At 35.0% G+C, this 22,180-nt stretch overlaps 1 protein-coding gene across 1 annotated transcript in view; it reads left to right on the top strand.

Moving 5' to 3' along the window:
- LOC6043172 (Ig-like and fibronectin type-III domain-containing protein 1) overlaps nt 1–22,180 on the top strand; it is a 304,229-nt gene that overhangs the window by 213,138 nt on the left and 68,911 nt on the right. The window contains exon 3 of the mRNA XM_038257502.1: nt 7,476–7,707. Coding sequence (XP_038113430.1) covers nt 7,569–7,707 — 139 coding nt within the window. The 5' untranslated portion in view covers nt 7,476–7,568. The remainder of the gene's footprint in view (nt 1–7,475; nt 7,708–22,180) is intronic.

Raw genomic sequence — 22,180 nt, 5'->3', positions numbered from 1 at the left:
GATCGTATAATGCGATAAAATTTTGATGTTTACGACAAAGCTGTTTGTATTTGCAAGCTCATCAACTTTCTAGAAGACAAAAAAAAACAAAAATATTCCTGAAAGGATAGATTTTCAAAAACATCCACGATTACCACGACCACCCTTATTTCTAACCAAACCAAAAGTTGCTCCTTTTCATCTGCAACAACTCTTCTCACGACCCCAAAGCTCCAAAACTTAAATATTTTTCGGAAAACCAAATTTCCACTTAATTTGGCGGTCTGGACCACTATGCATTGCTTTCGCTCAGATAAGTGCACTATGGGCCATCTCCATACAAACAGGCGGCCAAATTATTTTTTTGCTTTTTAAATGTTTTTTCATAAAAATTTTGGTAATTGTATGGTATTGAAATGATATACGTCCAGTTTTATGACTTTTCATGTCTTTCAATAGTTGATTGTTTATAATAAATAGTCTTTTCATACATTTGCAAATGCAACAGAATTGCGTATATATTGTATTGCAAGTTTATATTATTAAATTATGGATAAGCTAATACATCCCCACTTTAAGGACACAACCCCTCCCTCCTATTTCTTTCACCCCCCCCTCCCCTCCTCCCCTCTAACAAAATTTTGTTAAGCGTAATAAATTCATTTTAAGTCAAATATTTATTATTTACTGCTGTGTGTTTCTTTTTGTGAGTCCATGTCATATAACTTGAGAGCATCGGTTAGCAAAAAAAGTACTCGATTAACAAACACAAGAAAATAAGTTTTGTCAAAAAAATGATTCAGTTATTCGATGAAAACTTCAGTTTTTGGTTTGGAAACAACATTTTATCTATTAATAGTTTCAAAGCTTATCTCATTACCTTTCCAACGATGTATAATTGTCCTAATAAAATATTTGAAATGGCTGATTTATGTTAAAATTAAACAATCAGCCTTTTTACGACAAACGCTAGTTTTTACTCAATTTTTGACTTTCAGCTTGCGTATCTCCGTAATAAACAAACTTAGAGCTTTGAAAATTTGGATTTTTCTTAGTTAGAATGTTTACATTCGAGAAAAAAATACCAAAAAATATTTGGAGAAGGTAACTTTTTTGAAACTTGGCCACCCAATGTACCATAGTGAAGTGGGATCCGGCTTAAACAATTGACATAAATATTACATAATTGGTCATAACTTGAGACAGGGTTGCCAGACCATCAATCTTTCGAACTTGAAGCCGATTATTTTGTTCGAAAATCGATTTCATTCAATCTTTTCACAATTTCAATTTTATTTAACAAGTTTATATGTGATTGGAAATAGTAAATTTCGTGGAAATTTTCATCGATTTTTTTTAATGGGTTTTAAACAGTTCAATGTTGATTAAAATAGGAACTGTAAAGATAACAAAAAATATAAGTATACTTAAGGGTGCACAGCAACGAAGGAAGTTGTTGTCTTCTTATTCCAAAATTGTCAAACTTACGGATCCAAACCTGCAACAATGTGATTGTAAAAAAAGTCAAACTTTGTTGTAAATTACTTTGTGGACAGTAGGGTAAATTCTCGTATCTTTGGCAGGTTAAGCACTCGCTCCTAACTCCATCCAATTTGCTGATTTTCACTATTTAAACAACAAATTTTGCAAAACTTTTGATAGAAACTTGCTTGCTCACTTCGTATTGAGCTATTTATCACTCGATTTCAGTTGAAAACGCTTTTAATTAGCTTTAATTGAATGTCAAAGTTCTGACCTGCCAACATTAGAGGCACGCTGGAATTAGATGCTGTTCCCCTACTTTAGGGGATGAATAAAAAAATATTTCGATAGTACCGGTAGTTTTGAAGATACTTAAATGTCTGTAACAAAAATCTCGGTGCAAAAGCTCTGTTTGATGTGCACCGTTAAATATTTCAATAGTTGTTTAATTGGCTATGTTTCCTTCTATGCAGTTATCCGATAGAATTCGAAGTGACTTTAAAATATATAGTGTCTAAAACGTTCTGCAATCATATGAAAATCAATGAAATGTTGAAATCAAACTGTCGGACTCAAATCAGATCAGCAGTGTAACAATGACAGTCTAAATTTAACTCATCTTAACATGAATTCTATCGAAATCTCAATCACATCGTTCGTTCATGTGTCGACAAAACGCCAACTTTATCTCTGAAGCGATCATGCTCAACTCCAACAACTCTAACCATGTTTAACTGGGATTATATGCTAATCCCCTCCCATTGCTGCTTCAATCGCTGGCAGCACTGGGAAAATTCTAAAACAGGAAAATGATAACAAAAAAACACACAAAACCAGATTCGATTCCCAATCACCGGCTAGACACTTGTAACAACGATGACGACGACGACGCTTGGCCCGAACCACGACAATAAAACCTCCCACATTCAATCGGTTTTGTCTATGTGTATTCGCGATGTGATTCAGAACAATGCCAGCCCGGCCGAGAATCGTGACTTGATTTAGCGCGCAGTATTTAATGGCCGGTACGCGGACGGCGAGCAAATGTGATCAAATTCGGAGCACGACGCGCAATACGCGGGGCTTGGCCACCGGTAAAGTCGCGGCTCGATGTCGTTGTTTCAGCGCGAACACAGCCGAGAAGGTGTCACTCAATCAAACGACGACGACACTAATTGAATTCTTGAGCTAGGGATTCTGGGTACACTGTTTTTTCCTGGATATTGTAACGCAACAACAATTACTGTAGGGAAAATGCCCCTATTTTGGGTCTAGGGCCAATTTTCGACCTAATTGATAGAATAACGATCCTGCTTTCGATCCAATACATTTTTGGTTAGTTTTTTAATTGACGAAGGGACGATTTGGACCCAAAACATCCAGATACTATGTATCTCATGCTAAAATTCAAACTTTTTTTTAAACTGTCGACAGTTGCAACACTATCACCGCTGCAAGTCACAAAACCAAACCGCGAACAGCTCAAGGCTCATGGAAAGGGGTTGATCTTGAACGCAAGCCCGCCACTCGATTCAGATTCGGGCCAGTTGGTCTCCAAATTTTTAAACCAAACTCAAGTCCCCCTCCGGGCACGCTCGATGACTAGGCGGGTTCTGATCGCTCGAGTTCTGTTCTTTAACTTCTGTTCTTTAAGCTCTCGCTAAGGTCATTCTAGACACGAGGTACACGTGTTTGCGACGGACGGTCGGATACCTTCGCGCCCAAAAAATTACGAAACAGGTTCTGAGCAGTTGGTTTGTTTGCGCGAAAATATCGAGTTCAAGGTTATCGGTTGTAGTGCCCCTTTTGGAGGAACGATTTGCGAATCCCCTCTGGATAGGGACTTGAAAGATGGAATTGTTGCCATTTGAGTGAGTTGAGGAGTTTTTGACTTGAAATCGTCTTGAATAAGGTTCATTCAAATCTGTGGATTTGTAGAGCTTAAAAAAATGACAAATTGCTTTTGCTAATTCATACTGATTGTTTTAATTAACTATTATTTTATTTACTAATAACATTTGAGATTTTTAACAAGTCACATAAGGCTACGTGTTAAGTTTTGAATACCGTCATCAGAAGAGACATTGGGTCTAGGGGTGAGATTGGGTCATACGAATTTCAGCATTTTTGTATCTCACCTCCCAGACCCAATGTCACCCCTGATGACGGTATTGAAAAATCAGTAACTTAACAAAATCGAATTGGTGACACTTGAATAAATCGAATTGCGACAAATAATCATTATGATTTTTTTCATTTGGGGATTTTTATGTCAAAAATGTCATATTTTTTTTAGCAATATGATTCAAGACGAGCAGTTTTGCCGATTTTATTGAAAAACAATGAAACCGGGTCCGGTGGTTTAGTGGTTAGCGTGGTAGCCTCTGAATCCCAGTATGGCCTGGGTTCAATCCCAGACGGACCCGGTGGCATTTTTCGAGACGAGATTTGCCTGTCCACGCCTTCTATCGGATGAGGAAGTAAAACGTCGGTCCATTTGCGTAAAAGAGGTTTTGGGTGACTCACCACACACAACCTTCGGACGCCAAGAAATGAGCAGAAACTTGCAACAGAGACCACAAAAGACCCGGGGGTCGTTAAAGTGGATTACTTTGCTTTGCTTTGCTTTGAATTTTCAAATTAACATGGCAGTAAGTACAGTAGTACAAACTAAAAAATATGTTTTTCTCAAAAGTTATTACAAAAATAAATACGAAAAAAACATTCTGAAAAAACTGATTTTAATATTTAAAGGCTTAGTTGTGAGTATTTTACTATAGTATCACGAAAAATTAGTTTAAAGTGGTAGATTGTGTCTTCCACTTTTGGGGCAATGACTGTCAATGATAGTTCTGAATTCAGGTTCCAGAAATAAAAAATTTGAAACGAAAATATAATCACCACATGTAAAACGCTTCTACAAACAACACAAAGACAACTATTTTTTGATTGAAACATTCTGAATCAAGATTTGAATGTTTTTCTAGAACAAACATGGCCGGCAAAAGGCCGATCTGGAATGATGCCTTCCAGAGCCTTAAGGAAACTTTATTAATATTCTTGAAAAAACACAACACTTTTTGTTGCCCAAATTGTGGAAGCTACGATTTTGTTGAAATTAAAAAAAATATCAAAAAGCCATTGAAATTTGGCCAAATAAAGTCCTTTTTTGTTACATTTTTCGAAAGAATCATTTTTAATTTTTTTAACAGCCATTAGGATGCCAAAAAAATCTTTTGCTTCACAAGCGTTTTTTTTTGGTTATTTTAAGCATCTGTGCCAATTTTTAACGAAATTGGTTGAGAATAAGGGGTAACATGGCCGATTTCGACCATTTTTATTTTTTGTTTTTTTTTTAATTCCGCTCGAACTTTGTGGGAGCCATTCTTATGACCAAAAAATGCTTTTTTATGTCAAATCTCCATACAATTTTGGCAGCTGTCCATACAAAAATGGTACGTAAAGATTCGAAAATCTGTAACTATTGAATGAATTTTCTGATCAATTTGGTGTCTTCGGCAAAATTGTAGGTATTGCTAAGGACTATTCAGAAAAAAATAAGTAAACGGAAAAAGAATTTCGGTGATTTTTTAATTAACTTTTTTACAAAAACTCAATTTTCCAAACCATGTAATTTTTATTTACGAGATTTTTTGATATGTTTGAGGAAAGCAATAAATTATTCAAATAAAAAGTATTTAACAGATTTTTTGATAACGGACTCCGTTTTAAAGGTGCAGCCACCGATATTTTGATTCCAGCGAAGTATTTGCTGTTTTTTTAATTTTTCATATCACTTATAATGTTTTAAGATCGAGTTTTACAGCTAAGCAATTCTCTAAGAAACAGGTCTTTTTTTAATTTTAATTTTTATATTTTTTAATCCGGCTGAAATTTTTATGGTTTCTTTGGTATGCCCAAAGAAGCCATTTTGAATTATTATTTTTTTTCGAAATCGAAGTATTGGTCAAAAAAAAACTTCACCTTCATTTTTCTATGTAAAATCAAATTTACAATCAAAAAGTACTCTAGTGAAATTTTGATAAGGTGCACGCTTTTCAAGTTATAGCCATTTGAGGTAATTTTTTTGAAAATAGTCGCAGTTATTCATTTTTTTTTTTAATTAATGCACATATTTGCCCACTCTTGAAATTTTTTTTTTTAATTGGAGAGACAATTTTCTATATTTTGAATTTTTGCGTATATCTTTTTTGTATGGAGATCTGCCAAATTTGTATGGAATTATAAGGACAAACTAATGATGCAAAATGGCCTCCTTGGGCATACCGAAGGCACCAAGAAAGTTTCAGCCAGAATCATAGAATCGAATGACCAAAATCTCAGAGAATTGCTCAGCTTTTGTATTTTCTACAATGTTGTACAGCATTAAATTTAAAATCAGAGATTTTGGATTTTTTATATAATGATAGGCATTGGAGTCGTTAGGAAAGACCCAAAGGTAACATGCCGTATAAGATGGAATGAGTTTTTGAAATTTTGAATATCAATGACAATGAAGTATGTGGTATTATTTTAACTCACTTATAGTTTCTTGAATATTTCATGTCGAAACATTTGAAACATAACTAAATACAATGTTTTTGAATCACATTGAATTTATTTCATTTTTCTGCTCACTTTTGTGCATTTAAGTGGCATAACTTTGATATTTAAGATTAGAGATTAAAGGCGCTACTTCTAGTTTCAAAAACGTGTGATATTAAATTAGTTCTAGCATACATGTCTGATGAAATCTGTCAGCAAAACCCTTTACATTGCATCATCTAAACCAATAGTATTACATATTCCTGGCAATCAATCCGTAGGCTCCATATCGTATCCAAATCTGTACGGGAAATTCACGAAACCAGTTTGTTTATATCGCGAATAAACAATTCCCGACTACCCCCAGCCAGGAAATCCATGGGTCTTTCCTAAACGGTGTAGGGATTGCAATCTGCGGCCGCTATTACATCAGCTTTTCTTCCCGTAGGTGGATTTAATATATGTCAAACGACTATTCAAATTAGGAGAGGGTTCGTATCTCGCATCGAACGTATCAATTCATATTTTTAAGGTGGAACAGAGATTGGCGTGCGCCACCTCAAATGCGGCTAAGGCTTAAGCTGGCATGTCGTGATCTGAGGTGATTAGAAAGGAGGTTTTTTTTTTGGGAAATTCTTTGCAAGTCAAAAATGTTTTGATGGAGCTTTGCATGACTCCGACAAAAAAAAACGGATAAACAAGATCGATGAAGTTACAAGTCACGAATGATATAAGACGAAATGAAGTTGGCAGAATTTGTCGAGCCAAATTTGCTGAGTAATATTCTGTTTGGAATACAGAATCAAATCAGGGTTACGAGTGCTTTGCAATGGAAAACTACCAGCTGGTTTGGCAATGTGATTTGAATGACGTCAAAATTGAAAATACATTTTTTCGATGTTCCATAATTAAATTTGTTTTAGGTGATATTTATTGGTTGGTAAACCTTTTATGTGTATAATTTTAAAGATAAAATCTAGCAATCAATCTATCAAACATGAAATCAGCTGTCGGTCTTCCATGAGTGCGTTCTAAGGTGTTCTCAGAGATGATTAATTGGATTCAAAGTTGCACTGTTTTGAACTGTGACAGCTGATATTTATTTATGGATATATGCCTTCCCAACAGGTTAGACCACATACAACTGTGATCCTCATCGTGCAAAGAGCATCGATCTTTGCAAAAAAAAACTTGATGTCAAGTTTAGTTAGAAACTTTTTTACCTGGTAATTATTTTGAGACGATAGCGCTCTAAGGTAGATGTACCTATTTTGTCGCCGAGAGCGAAATTTTGCCTGAAAAATCTTTTTTAATTGTGAAAACAAACTATTTTTTTGGCACTAAAGGTTCGACTTCTGGGTTCGTCACTTCCATCCCAACAAGTCACCCAATTGTATATCACTCCTAACCCATATAAATCATTCACACTCAATCTAACCCACTCTCTTCCGCTTGATTTCCCTTTGCAGATCCCGTCCGTGAATGACAACTACCGTCCTCGCAGCAACGTCCACGAGTTGTCCGCCGCAAGCCATCGAACTCCGCCGCCGCCGCTAGTCGACATGCTGCGGTCATTTCGGGAAACCCGATTCCGTCCCGCAAAACGGTGGCACACGCAATCTTCACTGGTCACGACGACGGTTCTGCTGCAGCTGCTGCTCGCGCTGGGCCAAAATGTCACCCTGGCGGCCGATCCAGTCGGTAAGTTCATTGGTTGAAGGATTTATGTGACGCGCAGCCAAAAAGTTTCCAAAATTGGTTCAAAATTTTCCTACCGGGAAGTGGGGTTGGTTAGAGGCTTTTTGGGTGGCACGCGACACAGAACTTTCCGTTGGGTTCGGTTCGGGGAAGGAACTGCATGCATGCGTCGTTGTCCGGTGCTGTTCAGTGATTGACCACGTTAGATAATGGGCCGACAGCGACTTGTCCCCGGTAAACAGTAATGGACGAAAGTGAGGTGGCTCAAACGAGTTTTACTTGAAAATGGACGCTAACTTTTCAAAAATGACGTGTTGTACATAGGCTTTGCGTGAGATATAGCGCTATATGAAATGTTAGCGGAGAAGTATAGCAGGTTACAAAACAAGGTTTTGAATTTATATTAATATACATTAAAAATTCTAATAATCCATTTTTTTATTAAATTTAACAAGCCCTGATGAAATTTCAGAATTTGTTATCAGAAAACCATGACCATTGGTAATGAGAAGATAAAAATAATAAAATCACCAAAACTTTAGTTAAAATTGTTATTGATCCGATCTTATGAGAGAATGCCAAAGAGGAAGACAATAGCAAGTTATGGCACATGGAAAATCACGTTATTCGTGTGATATTCCAACCTTGAAAAAAAATCTGCAGTAGATGCGGGCAAAAAAAGAGCGAGCAGCTCATGGATCTCGAAAAAAAGCCACGGTTTCTTTTTTCAAACTTGAGGATTTAAATGTTATTTCAAATAATGCATAATGTCAAAATTGTCCCATGGTGTTCTTCTTCAAGTAATTTAGTATAAAAGGCAAGTTAAAGGGGGGCTATTTCCCGACTTCTGAAAGCTGAATCGACGTATTTTATTAGGAATTGCAAATTCCGCATCAATTTACATTGAAAGACTCTTAATAGCACTGCCAATATTTGAACATCGCATGAAAGTTTTCAAACCCATATTTTCAGTTTTTCATGTTTACTTTGAAATCACTCCAAAAGTAATGGAATGGATGTATGAATTGCTATATCATAAACAAACTTTAAAAAATTTAAATATAGATTGGAGCTTTTTCAAAATGCCTAACAGCAAAAATTTCCTAGTTCCTACAGTTTGCATGCGAATATTTGTTTTTAGTATTTTTTTTTTACAAATAATTTATGAAAATCAAATAAAAATCATAAAAACACATAATTTCTAAAAAAACCTTTTCATCAAAATTTGTGAAAGGAGCGAAAGAGCCGTTACAAAAACCACTCATTTTAATGAGCGAGAAAAAAAGAGCTTTTTAAAAAGTGCGGTTTTGCCCACCTCTGATCAGCAGTCATTTATTTGTTATTTTTTTATTGTTGAATTTTACCTTAAAGAAGTTGTTGTTTTCTTATTCTAAAATTGACAAACTTACGGACCCAATCCTCGGATTTTAAAAATAGACAATACTTTAGGGGATAAATAATAAAATAAATATCGATAGTTCCCATAGTTTAGAAAATACTAAAATATCTGCAATTTGTAACAAAAATCTTGGTGCAAAAGCTCTTTCTAATGTCGATATCTCAGCATGGTCCGATTTACAATGTTAAAATATGAAACATTCGTGAAATTTTCCGATCTCTTCGAAAAAAATATTTTAAAAAATTTTAAATCAAGACTAACATATCAAAAGGGCGTAATATTGAATGTTTGGTCTTTTTGAAATGTTAGTCCTGATTTGAAAATTTTGAAAATATAGTTTTCGAAAAGATCGAAAAATTTCACAAATGTTTCATATTTTAACATTGGAAATCGGACCATTAGTTGCTGAGATATCGACATTAGAAAATGGTGGGTTGTTTGGGTGAGACTCAGAAAACATCAATTTTCCTGTTTTTAAACCTTTGCATGGCAATTTCTCAGCAACTAAGGGTCGTATCAACAAAGTCCTAAAAAGCAAAATATAGAGAATTTTCTCAGCTTTTAAAAAATATTTTTTTTCAAAACTGGGCAGACATGTGCACTAAGCACGCTGCATGCTCATAAACATACAATCATTACAAGAACGTCGTAAATTTGCCATGCTCTCTTTCATCAACGACATTATTTCTCAACGCATACAGTCAGCAGCATTATTTTCAGTAATACGCAATAGTATTCATGAACCAAGCCGTACTCTTAGACATTCACAACTTTTTAGAATAACTGCATACACGACAAATTATTTAAAAAATTCGCCATTAAATCAAATGATGCGCTTTTATAATGAAAATTCACAGTACATACATTTCGACATGTCTAAACCGGAACTACGAAAAAATCTGTACAATAGAAATAATATCTAGTATGTAAGAAAATTGTAAGTAGTCTACATAAGCTTGACGAATAAACAATAAAATTGAATTTAAAAAATGAAAAACTTCGACTATTTTCAAAAAAGTCACTTAAATATGGCTATAACTTGAAAACGGTGCACTTTATCAAAATTTCACTAAAGTTCTTTTTGATTGCAAATTTGATTTTACATCGAAAAATGAAGTTGAAAAATTTTTACGACCAAAATTTCGATTTTTTGAAAAATTAGTATTGATTCAAAAATTCATAACTCGGTCAATGATTTTTTGCACAACCTGGAAATTTCTGAAAAGTTGGCATTTTATGTCCTCTAAAACATATCAAAAAATAAAAAAAATTAAAAATAGTGTTTTTTTGTATATCAAGTTTTAGTGATAAAAAGTTAAATAAAAAAATCACCAAATTTTTTTTACCGTGTATTATTTTTTTCCAGTGTAGTCCATATCCATACCTACAACTTTGCCAAAGACACCAAATCGATCAAAAAATTCCTTCAAAAGATACAGATTTTTGAATTTTCATACATCATTTTTGTATGGACATCTGACAAATTTGTATGGAAAATTATATGGACAAACTAATGATGCAAAATGGCTTCTTTGGGCATACCGAAGGCACCAAAAAAGTTTCAGTCGGATTAAAAAATACAAAAATTAAAATTGAAGAAAAAAGACCGATTTCGTAGAGAATTGCTCATATGATAAAATCTGTACAATTTTAAATTTTTGAACTTGAAATGTCGAACAACTAGCTACTGATATTGCAAATCAAAATCAAAAATCAAATTATTCGCTCTACAGAATTGCCTTGGCGTTCTCGATTGCGAGATTTCTACTCGAAACTAGGAAACGGTGGTACACCTGGACTGAGATAACGACCTAACCATTAGGTTAGTCCGGGCTTGATCAGGCAAATCTCGTCTGGAAAAATGCCACCGGAACCTTCTGAAATCGAACCCAGGCCGACTGGGTGTGAGGCAACCACGCTTACCCCTACACCACGGTCCCGGATGCAGATGGCAAACGAATTAAAAATAAGAAATAAACTAATTTTCTAAGGGTTTCACAATAACCCCTGATTGTTAAACTGACGGTGATACTTTGTGAAATTCCCCTTACATATTAAAAGGGGATAAATCAAAATTAAGGTTTCTGGAGGTCAAATACAAACTGCTTCATGATTTTTGCCTTTCTTACAAAAGAAAGGTTTAAGGTTTGCTTTTGGAAAAACGCCTTTTTCAGAAATCTAAAAAAAATCGTGCACGGCGAGGATTCGTCCCAGGAAAAAATCCTATTACTAAATTGAAGGTTTAGATGCGCTCTTTCGATTGAATTTTGGCCCGAAACCCGGAACTCAAAGTCTGATTTTTGAGAGCTCTTTTCTGAAATACATGGCCGATGTCTGTATCCGCTCTTAAAAATTTGTGTCTTCCATCACTGGAAAACCGCTCGTAAAACCCACAATTTTTAAAAGCCAGATCTGTAGCCGTGGGGTCGGAGACGAACATTTTATTTTCGATTCACAATTTTCGACCAGTAAATGTGGTCAAAGCCATTTTTGGAGGTATTTTTTGGACTATTTTACAGATAACACTATCAAATTTAAAGAATTCAGTTTCAAACAAAAAGCCATTCGAAAACATGCGCCATAAACTATTTGGGCCCAAATTTTGAAGCTTTTCCAAAATGTATTTCCAGAGATATAGCGATTTTAGTGTTTTTCGTCTTATTTTTACCCTATTTTCCTATTAAATTTTTGGATTTATACAAAATCATATACTGAACATCAAATTCAAAGTCCCAGCCCATTCTCGATCGAAAGCATTTGGTATGAATTGTATTCGAGTAAATTTTGGTATTGATCAGATGGTTGGTTCAAAAGTTATAGCTGTATGATTTTTCTTTATATACAGAGTAAATTTCTCAAAAAAGGTAAGGGGTCATTTAGAATAATTCTCCCCAAGGATTTATTTGTGATTTCACTTAAATTTATCTTTCTAACTGAGTGTTCACGACTCGATCAAACTTCTCAGTAAATTTTACATCGATTGGATTCCGCACTTTTATTTGAGAGCGTTTGACTTTTTGCCTTTCTTACAAAAGAAAGGTTTAAGGTTTGCTTTTGGAAAAACGCTTTTTTTAAAGAATTCAGTTTCAAACAAAAAGCCATTCGAAAACATGCGCCATAAACTATTTGGGCCCAGATTTTGAAGCTTTTCCAAAATGTATTTCCAGAGATATAGCGATTTTAGTGTTTTTCGTCTTATTTTTACCCTATTTTTTCCTATTAAATTTTTGGATTTATACAAAATCATATACTGAACATCAAATTCAAAGTCCCGGCTCGTTCTCGGTCGAAAGCTCGACAAGTCGTCAAGTCGAAGCTTCAACGCCAGCGCTTTTACGCTTGCGCGTGAAAGTGTTCTTTCTGGCTTCTCATAATTGATCGACAAAGTGCAATAGCGATACATATTTTTTTAAGTTAATCATAGACTAACATTATAGACTGAGTACCCTTTATTTTTTTATTAATAATGTCAATCCAATATGTTTTTCTTAATTAAATTTAAATGTCTTGCGACAAATAATGTACTTCTGAAATTAATTTCATTTTTATTAGTTGAATAATTCAGTATACAATATAGTTAACATTATTTACATTATGTAGTGTTATGTGGCAACTTTCAGCTACGGGTTGGTTCATTTATCAGTCGATACAATAAGCCTAAGGGTTGGATTTAACAAGTAGTGCAGAAAAAATTCACAAAAAACTGCAGCTTCTGAAATTAAAAAAAAATGACATTTGAGGTTTAGCCTTTAAAGATTCGAAGCTTTAGGTAAAATTCTCACTGGATGGTATCATTATGTTTTTGAAAAAATAATTGCACCAATATATTTCTCGGAGTTTCATCATTTTGTAAGAAAGCCTCTATTTCACCTCTGGTGATATTGAATCGGGTTTTTTTGTGTATGCTTATAATGAATGTATGACAAAACTTTTATTGTTATCAAATGTCGTTTGGTTCTAAAAAAATCATTAAAAATTCCAACAGAACAAACCTAAGTACTGAATAAATTATTGCAGAAAAAGTTAAATAACTTATCCAACCAAAAAATTCTGTTCTCAGATCTAACATTAAAAAAACTTCATGCTTTTCAAGTAACAGTCAACTTCTTTGCTCTTGTAATTTAACTGGTTTCAACCCTCTACAACCCAACCCCACCTTTAGACGGGCTTCGATTTAAAAAATCGCCAAAAATCAATTTTACAACCAATTTTGATCTTAAAAAAGCATTGGAAGGAAAAACTCTTAAAATTTTAGAAAATTTATGGGTTGGAAGTTTTACTTGTTTTATGTGACTTCGCCAATGTCTTTAAAAATGACATTTTTTAAGGGGTCAACTTTGGCTGTGTTTTTTACTAACATTACCTATACTTTAAGTAAAAAGAAGTATGCAGTAATTTTTCTAAGGCTCCAGACAATGACTCTACGCGTTTATTTACAATTTAAATGATTATGGTGCCATTTAAAAGCAGAAAATGTGAAAAACATGCAAAAAATTGAAAAAGTTACGGTAAAAACATGAAAAAATTAGATAGGCAAAATATAATGATAGAAGGTGGTAGAATAGGCCAAATACTACCGAAAACAAACATAAACTAAACAAGATAAATGCAAATTAAAATACTAAAAATGAAACAAGAAAAACATAAAACAAGAGAAGTAAAGTTTTTCGTAGAACAAAAGTTGCTCAAAATGACCTCCTAAACACGGGAAAAATAAAAATATTCGAAAAAAAAATTTGGGCAGTGGAGGGTTAAAACCGATCATTTTTTGCTCGTCTTCAGCATCTACACTAGCAGACAAAAAAAAGCGTATTTAACACTAGTTAAGGCCAGTTGAAGTAAAAACCTCCACGCGCTCAGATTATTCTAGTAGATAATTAACGAATGAGCAAAAAACTTCACAGTGTTGAGCTACTCTGCTCATTTGATCGAGCGCTGATCAAACGAACGAACGAGTACGTTCGAGAAAATTCCACATCATGAATCTTGCAAAGTTTGCTGCCTACTTTTGACGACTACTTTGAAGTGGCTCGCTGGTGATGTTGCGCCACCTACCCTAGTCGAACTAGCGCGGTTTAGTTGTTTGTTTTGGCCAGTTTGTTGAACCTTCTCGATCCATTCAATGCCTGGACGAGCAGCGAGTTGTGTGTGTGTGTGTGTGTGTTGTTGTTATTTTGATTTCAGTTCAGTTTGGAAAACTGGTTCCGACCGGAATTTATTGTTTCGGTTGTGGAATATTTTGCTTTTCGATTTGACGAACGGTGGTTAGGAACTTTTTTTTCTCTCCCTTCTTTGGCCCTGTAACTAATCCGGCTGGAGAAATAGTTTAAACGAATAAATTAAAAGTGTTTGTTTTTGGCAGCCCTTTTAAACCGATCGTAAAATTAAAAAAAAAAGCGTCGATTCTGGTTTAAACTGGATGGCAAGATAGATAGAGCCTGTGCCATAAAAAATGTGGCACGCCTCACCACTCTAAACTGCTGGTTGTAAACAACCAGAGTAATAAATTCACACGAGAAAAAGGTGTCGCCAAATATTATCAAGGTTTGTGATCTGAACAAGTAATAAGTACAAAAAAATCTCAAGGCCATTGACTGCATGTAACGACGTAGAACTGTGGAAATAATTTCAAATGAAATAAAAATATACAATTGCGAAAAATCAAGACTAGACTCACTGTTAATTAAGATCTATCATTACGCCATATGACAACTTTCCGATTCCCTTTAATTAAAATTGTATTGAGAGAAACAATCAACAAACACTCCACTCAAGGTAATCCATTATTCAGCATTGCTGTTGACGAAAACTTTTGCCTTCACTCTCAAAAGTTCGTTCAACAGATAGTGCAAAGTAAACAACCCCCAGGTCAAACGAGTTACCACTCCCTCGCAAAACTATCCCTTCTGCCACCCTCCTCCGAGTTTAGCTAAACTTTCACTCAAAAAACAATCCTCGAAACTCATTTGCATAGATGAATACGAGGCAACCCCGAAGATTGGTTCTGTTGCTTCTGTGAGGTCGGTTTCGCCAAGAAATCCCTCCCTTCGAACAGTCTCACCGAAAACAAAACGCTCAATTTGTATGTGTATTCACAACCGAGTCTCATCCAATTTATCTTCTAGTTTTGGGGTGTTTTCATCCTCAGCCATCTACTAGTTGGGCTACACTTTGTCACCCACCATCCTATCTGAGAAAGGAGCTTTTTGTCCCCCGAAAAGCCCCTGATAAGGCCCAGAGAAGATTCATGAAGTAAAGGCAACCGGATTACAGCAAGTTCAAACAAATGTAGATAAAATAAACACTGCCCGTTTTAAGCGAGTGCAAATACAAAACCGAAAAGCCAGAACAACTGGTTGTTTCCAAAACGGCAAAAGATGACTAAGTTGTGCAGCAGGTCTTATCTTGGAGATTTTTTAATTAAACTGTTGCCAGTTCGGTTTGTTGTGGCAGGGATAGTTCGAGCAATCTATACTATATCTGTTTTAGGCATAAAGTAGACAGCCGAAATAAAGACTAATCACTCCCATTCGTTGTACTGCCTTGTATTACCTTTGTCATAATCGTGCTAAACATAACTCGACGTTTTCAATTTTGACTATTCTATTGCTGCTGAGAAATCGATACAAATGGGTCAACATTTTGAATATTTTAATTAAATTAAATAAATAAAACAGTTCCTGGTGTAAAATAACACATTTTTACACACAATCTGCCACCATTTCTAGATGTAAAGATACCATCATTTTTCTGTGTAATGAATTGAAATATATGTTTTGATAATCAAAATAGACATTGCTAAAAAAAATCGATACCAGACTCCATATTTTTAAAATGATTTCTTAAATAAACCCACTTTTCAAAATTCCAACAAATTCACAACTGAGTTCTCAATTATTCTCACAAATCCAAAATGTTCACACACAAGATCCCACACATTCGTAAAAACACCACAAAAAAACAAAAATTCACTCGTGCTTGATTTTTACGGAAAAATGCTCTCAAATTCCCACAAATTTTCACAAAAATCAACAAATTTTGTCACAAGTTACAACAATTCAAACAAATTCGCTGACATGTTCCACAAGTACTCACAAATTCTAATAAATTCACTTACAAATTTTGAAAAGTTCTATTCAATTCACTCACAAGTTCCCAAGTTAAACAAATTCAAATCCTCACAAATTTCCTAACTTTTTCAAATACCGTAAACCTGGTTAAATTGATAGGATTACAATTTATTTTTCAAACATTATTCGAACGGTAAGACTTGTCTAATGATTTATATTTTTAAAATATGTACTAGGATAGTTCACACAATGCCTCATGTACTTTTCTAAAAAAGTTCCAGGGTGACTTTGATGAACACTGTGTTTTAAACAAATTTCAACCTAATAGTGTGCAAATTGAATTCAATACGTCCAATTTAATATTGGTAAGCTTAGTTGGAATGTATAATTTGAAACATTCACAATGACATGTTTGTTTAACTAAGTTCAAGAACTTTTTTTTAAATGCATATAAATGTCATGGTAAATAAATTAAAAATTCATAAATTATCAAAATTCAGTCGAAATCATAAAAATATAAAATTTTTGTTTTCACCGAACGCAATTTTGTAGCAAGAATTAAACATTTTCTTAATTTGCTATAAAACTTGTTGTACTGAAAATGCTTATGATTTTTTTTAGTTCTGTTTGGATAACAATTTAAACATGTAACTCAAAAACTAATTAGCTCTTAGTGCAAAATTGTCCAAAGAATCCGTTGATGCAGCCCGTTTTCTGATTCGAACTCATTTTTATTGAGAAAACATGACACTGTGGGAGTATTGAATTATTAGTATTAATCAATGTTTCCCTAATTATAGCTAAAAACCTATTAATTTTTTTAAAAATTGACAAAAGCTATTTCTTGGGGTACTTTGAACACTTCTCTACCCACCTATCAAAGTCATCCCAGCTACCAATGTCACCCCGTTTTACTGTAACACAAATTTCCAAAAACTTCAACAACGCAGTTAATAACTCCAGGGAGTAAAAAGCTTGAGGTTTCGACTTGTTTTTATGGTAGGGGAGAGTGGGGAGACTTGATCCCATTTTTTTTGTATCGCACATAACTCTGTCAATTTCTCACTGTGTTCAGAATATAACAAGTTTAGTATGTAAAATATTTAAATACTTAAAATATTATTTTTTAGACCAAAATGGAGCATGTTTACAAAAGCTGGAAATTTTTGTTTACAAAACTTTTGAAAAAAGGTTCGAACTGCAGTAAGTTATGTACAACTATACTAAAGGAAACTATGTATGAAAACCCAGCCCAATTAATCAATCTTGAGGCTGATTCCAGTGACTGTAAAAATGTAGGGATCAAGTCTCCCTAAACGCACTTTTTTAAACAATTGATTGTTAAAATAGTATGACGATAAATTTAACATCAAATGCGTAAGGGTTTTGGAGTTGATAAGTTTATCAAACAATTCATGCATAAAAAATATTTTTTGAGTGTTTTCTATACATATCAAAACAAAGAAAAAAAGATCTCTTGGAAGTTTTTTGCAGCTCGTTTTAGAAAAATGTGTGTAACTCAATCTAAACATTTTTTAATTTTTATTCTTTGTTTTCTACAATGAGTTTTAGTTAATTTCGCACAACTTTCTAGAACAAAGCTAATTGTTTAACCCACTAGCTGACGAGATACAGGCTTGGGATCAAGTGTCCCCGGGGATCAAGTCTCCCCACTCTCCTCTAAGCCTTTTGCACAAATTCCCGGGGAGTTTCGGATGACCAAGAACACTCCGATAAATGCTAACATATTTTTATAACATAACTAAACAAAATACTATTGATACATTTTGGAAATTCTCTGACGGATTACGAAATCCCAAAGATTCTTAATTTGAGTCATATTCTTAATTTAAGTCATGGTATTTTTTTTAACGATTCTCTTTTTGAATACCCCCACTGCGTTGTGTAAATTCATAATATCATGTGTTCAACTCTGACAACAATTTGAATTTTTTCCAACATGACCTGTGCTGAAAAATTTATCTTTTTGCATCTTGAATCAGAAATACGTGTAGATCAGAGATCAGAGAAAGATTTATGTGAGAATGGAGTTGTTTTGTTTACAATTATTTTCGAATTATAAAAATGTACTGATGTTAACTGATATGCTCAAAATGTTCTTAGTTTGGAGCAGTGCCCTTTTGAAATGTTGATTTTTGTAATAGTAAATTATGTTTAAGTTAAAAGCCTTTAAAAAAATCATGTTCCTAAAGAGAATCTCAAAGACACGAAATTTCTGTAATTCTGTTCATATTGATTTTTTTTTTTCAGGTAATTTAAAGTGTCATTATTTAAATTAAATAAAACTAAAATAACCTAAATAATTTTCTGAATTATTAATTGAAAGTGCTAATAAAAGATGATTTAAAAAAAAATCTTCTTCTTAAAAAATTGCATAGTAAGGCTGTTGCAAATATTTGTCAAAGTTGAAAATTCGAAATTCCAATGCAAGTATTTTTTTAGAACTATTGAAAAAATATTTTGCGAAAATCGTACATGGACTTTATAAAGCCTACCCTAATTTTGCCCACCCTTCACTCCCACTATCCCTCAAAAACAGATTGTTGCGCACGCTGACGGGGGAGGGTTAAATGTTACCGGGAAACACGACCCCCAAAATGACGGATGGCGGTAGTCGCGGGACAAAACGATAAACTTGCCGGAAACTTGGCCGGATACGCACTCAATCTCCGGTGTTCACGCACCGCCCAGGGCAAATTCCGACCCATCTTTGAGCTACGGCAAACGTTTGTGCAAACCAAGATGAAGAGGCCCACCGACTTTGGCGGCGTGATTTCAATGGAAAGGAAATCGACTGCGAAGCGGAAAATAAATTTTTCTTCCCCACCCGGGAAGGTGCTATTTTTGAAAACTTTGAGGTATTTTTTTTTGCGCGCCGATGTTGGGTGCTTATTGAAAGTGGAAACGTGAATTAGGTGTTTTCCGACATTTTTTTCTCCTTCGCAACACTCCCTTTTGAGTGACGTGCTGATGAATGGAGCGGAAATGTTCGCACCCTGGAAAGAGCAAGGTGGAATTTTGTAATGCCAGGAAGAAATTTCTTTCATGTATTCATGGAACAAAGTTTGATGAAGCGTGAGGTGCAAATTGCTTTATTTTACACTTCAGAGACTCAGTATTGATTATCGGCATTTTTGTGATTTTTATTATATCATTTGTAGATTTACTGCGAAATAAATCTATGATGTTTAACATTGTAAAGATTTTGTCTATTCGTTCATCATCGAGATAACCCTGGATTGTCTCTAGAGCCCAATTTAATTCAATTGTACGGATTTTGCAACTCAAAAAACGCTGAAAACTTCTCAAAACCGCTTCCCGTGAAGAAATCCCAGAGGTCGAGACTCATGGCCGGGATCGTCCCTCCAGGCAAATGAAAAGTATTACTTTGCATAATTCTAATTACCCATCAGATGAGCCTTCGGGCTAAAACGAACGACCCAGAGTTGAAGTTTTTCCTCTTCTCCCAGAGCTCCGGGAATCCTGGTGTGAACGCAAAAGGTGTCTTCATCCGAGCTAAAGGAAATTAAAACTCCATTCCCCGTGGAAGATTCTTGGCCTTGGTCCTCTTTCTCTGCTCGACGCGCTTTGGATAATGAATTAAAAGAGCTTCCATTTTCCTCACTTTCTCCCACCCCGGGATTTAGCTGGTTGGCTGGCTGAAGAAGATGAAGATGGTCTTTTGCTCGAGATTGCTCGGCTATTTGCGGGATCTATTAGGAGATAAAGGAAATTAATCCAGGACCCAATCTGGGGGGGTCATTCCGGGTGGAGGAGTTTTGGTGGAGGAACAGGTTTTGGTTGGTTCGCTTCGGTGTGATTCTTCCCTGATCCTGGCCGTTATGGGCTGATTAATAGGGATTAGTAAAGGTGCTTGGAGGCGTTGGACGTGATGGCCTTCGCCGGAGCTGGTGAAGAGATGTTAATCCCGCACTGATTGATTGATTCCAGGAAGGGGATTTTTTTTGGGATTTTTCGCATATATTTTTTCTGGTCTAGCGTTTATGTTCTTCACTGTCTGGCTGCTCTGCAAATTTTATTGATCTAATATCATTAGATCACCTGTCTCTGAAGTGTTGAAAACTAGATACAGTAAATTAAAAATAATGCTTTGAATGCGATATGGTTTTGACCTTTTTAAGTAGTGTTAAGATATAAGATATTTCAGTCTCGAAAACATTTATTTTTATCGAAAAATTCACAAATTGGTTTGAAACTGCCCTTGATCGCATTCAATTCGTAAACATTGTCATGTTGATGATATGTTAATGTATTTTAGTTTCAGTATATTTTCAGAATGTTCCAGAAAGTTTGACTTTGACCACTTGTTATACAATGCAATGAGAATATTTAAAATAATCAAGCATTTAAAAAAAAGTTACAAGCCCTGCGTAATTCTCCGCCAACTCCAACAGCAGTTGCCCCGACCCCTCTTCGATTTGCGTGAAACTTTGTCCTGTGGGGTAACTTTTGTCCCTGATCACGAATCCGAGGTCCGTTTTTTGATATCTCGTGAAGGAGGGGCGGTACGACCCCTTCAATTTTTGAACATGCGAAAAAAGAGGTGTTTTTCAATAATTTGCAGCCTGACACGGCGATGGACCGAGCCACGTAGCCTAGTGGTAACGCTCCCGCCTAGTAAGCGGTAGATCGGGGTTCAAATCCCGGCTCGGACCAACACAACTGGTGATCTTTTCCCTTCTGGATTCGATTGCTTAGTAAAGGGAAGGTAGTGTATCGTCACAAACTGGACCTTATCACGACACCTTAGGAAGGCGACCTATGGTACACAGTAAAAAATTTCTGTGTAAAATCGCATGCAAAAGCATGCACATCACCTTTGTGAGCAAAAGCATGTAATATTGTATGAGAAAACGTGTACACAAAAAAGCATGTACAAAAGAAAAATAAATAAATTTTACACACCCCAAAAATAACATCAATCTGTTGAGAGTCATATCCAGAATACCAAGTCCGCGCCCCAACCATCTCGGCTATCTCGCCGCTGTAAAATAAGCTGGATCAACACTGATGTAGCAGTGCGTTCCCCATACATCGTATACAGTTAATTCAGTATACGACGTACGGGAAACATACTGCTACATCGGCGTTGAACACAACTAAAAGACGGTGAAATAGCCGAGACGGTTGGGGCGCGGACTTGGTAATCTGGATATGACTCTCAACAAATTGATGTTATTTTTGGGGTGTGCAAAATTTATTTATTTTTCTTTTGTACATGCTTTGTGTACACGTTTTCGCATACAATATTACATGCTTTTTCTCACAAAGGTGATTTTACCATCGCATTTTTTGCTGTGTATGTTAACATTAACCTTAACATGTTAACATTAAGTTGAGAATGAAATTGCCACTGAATCCGCTTTGTAAATGCCGGCCCCGATACTCTTCAAGGGTGTTCCCGTCAGGAACTGGGAAAGATTTACTTTACTTTACTGACACGGCGATGAGAAAAAAAATTGAAAAAGTTCTTTTTGCGTTTTTCTTCGTTTCGTCGTCCGTGTCTATCGCGGGTGACCATGAACGGCTATGATTAGGCTTAGTAATTTTTCACGCTCGTAAATTGCAAATTTCACGGGGACCTCAATTTCAAAACACCAAATTTCACGAAAATTTCGCGGAACTTGAAAAATGTTAAAATAACTCTGAAAATCCTTTGTTTAAATCACAGAAACTACGTTTTATGTTTCACTATATATTTTTCTTCAATAAACTAAAAAAATCTTCACTAAATTTGAATGCAACACAAAAAAAATCTTCCTGGATTATGGATGGGCTCTATATTTATATATTTTCAAACAAAATGTAGGGCACGCGTATTCTCATTTACTGAACTGCTCTTATAATATTCGACTAATAAAGCTAAAATGTTTTCTGTTATATAATTTTACATTTTATTGTATTTCATATCAAAGCAAGATTTAACAATCATGTCCAGTCAGAATGAGTAAAATAAATTGAATTT

This window comes from Culex quinquefasciatus, chromosome 2, assembly GCF_015732765.1.
Source record: "Culex quinquefasciatus strain JHB chromosome 2, VPISU_Cqui_1.0_pri_paternal, whole genome shotgun sequence".
Taxonomy (NCBI): Eukaryota; Metazoa; Arthropoda; class Insecta; order Diptera; family Culicidae; genus Culex; species Culex quinquefasciatus.
This window is presented reverse-complemented; position numbering and strand designations above follow the sequence as displayed.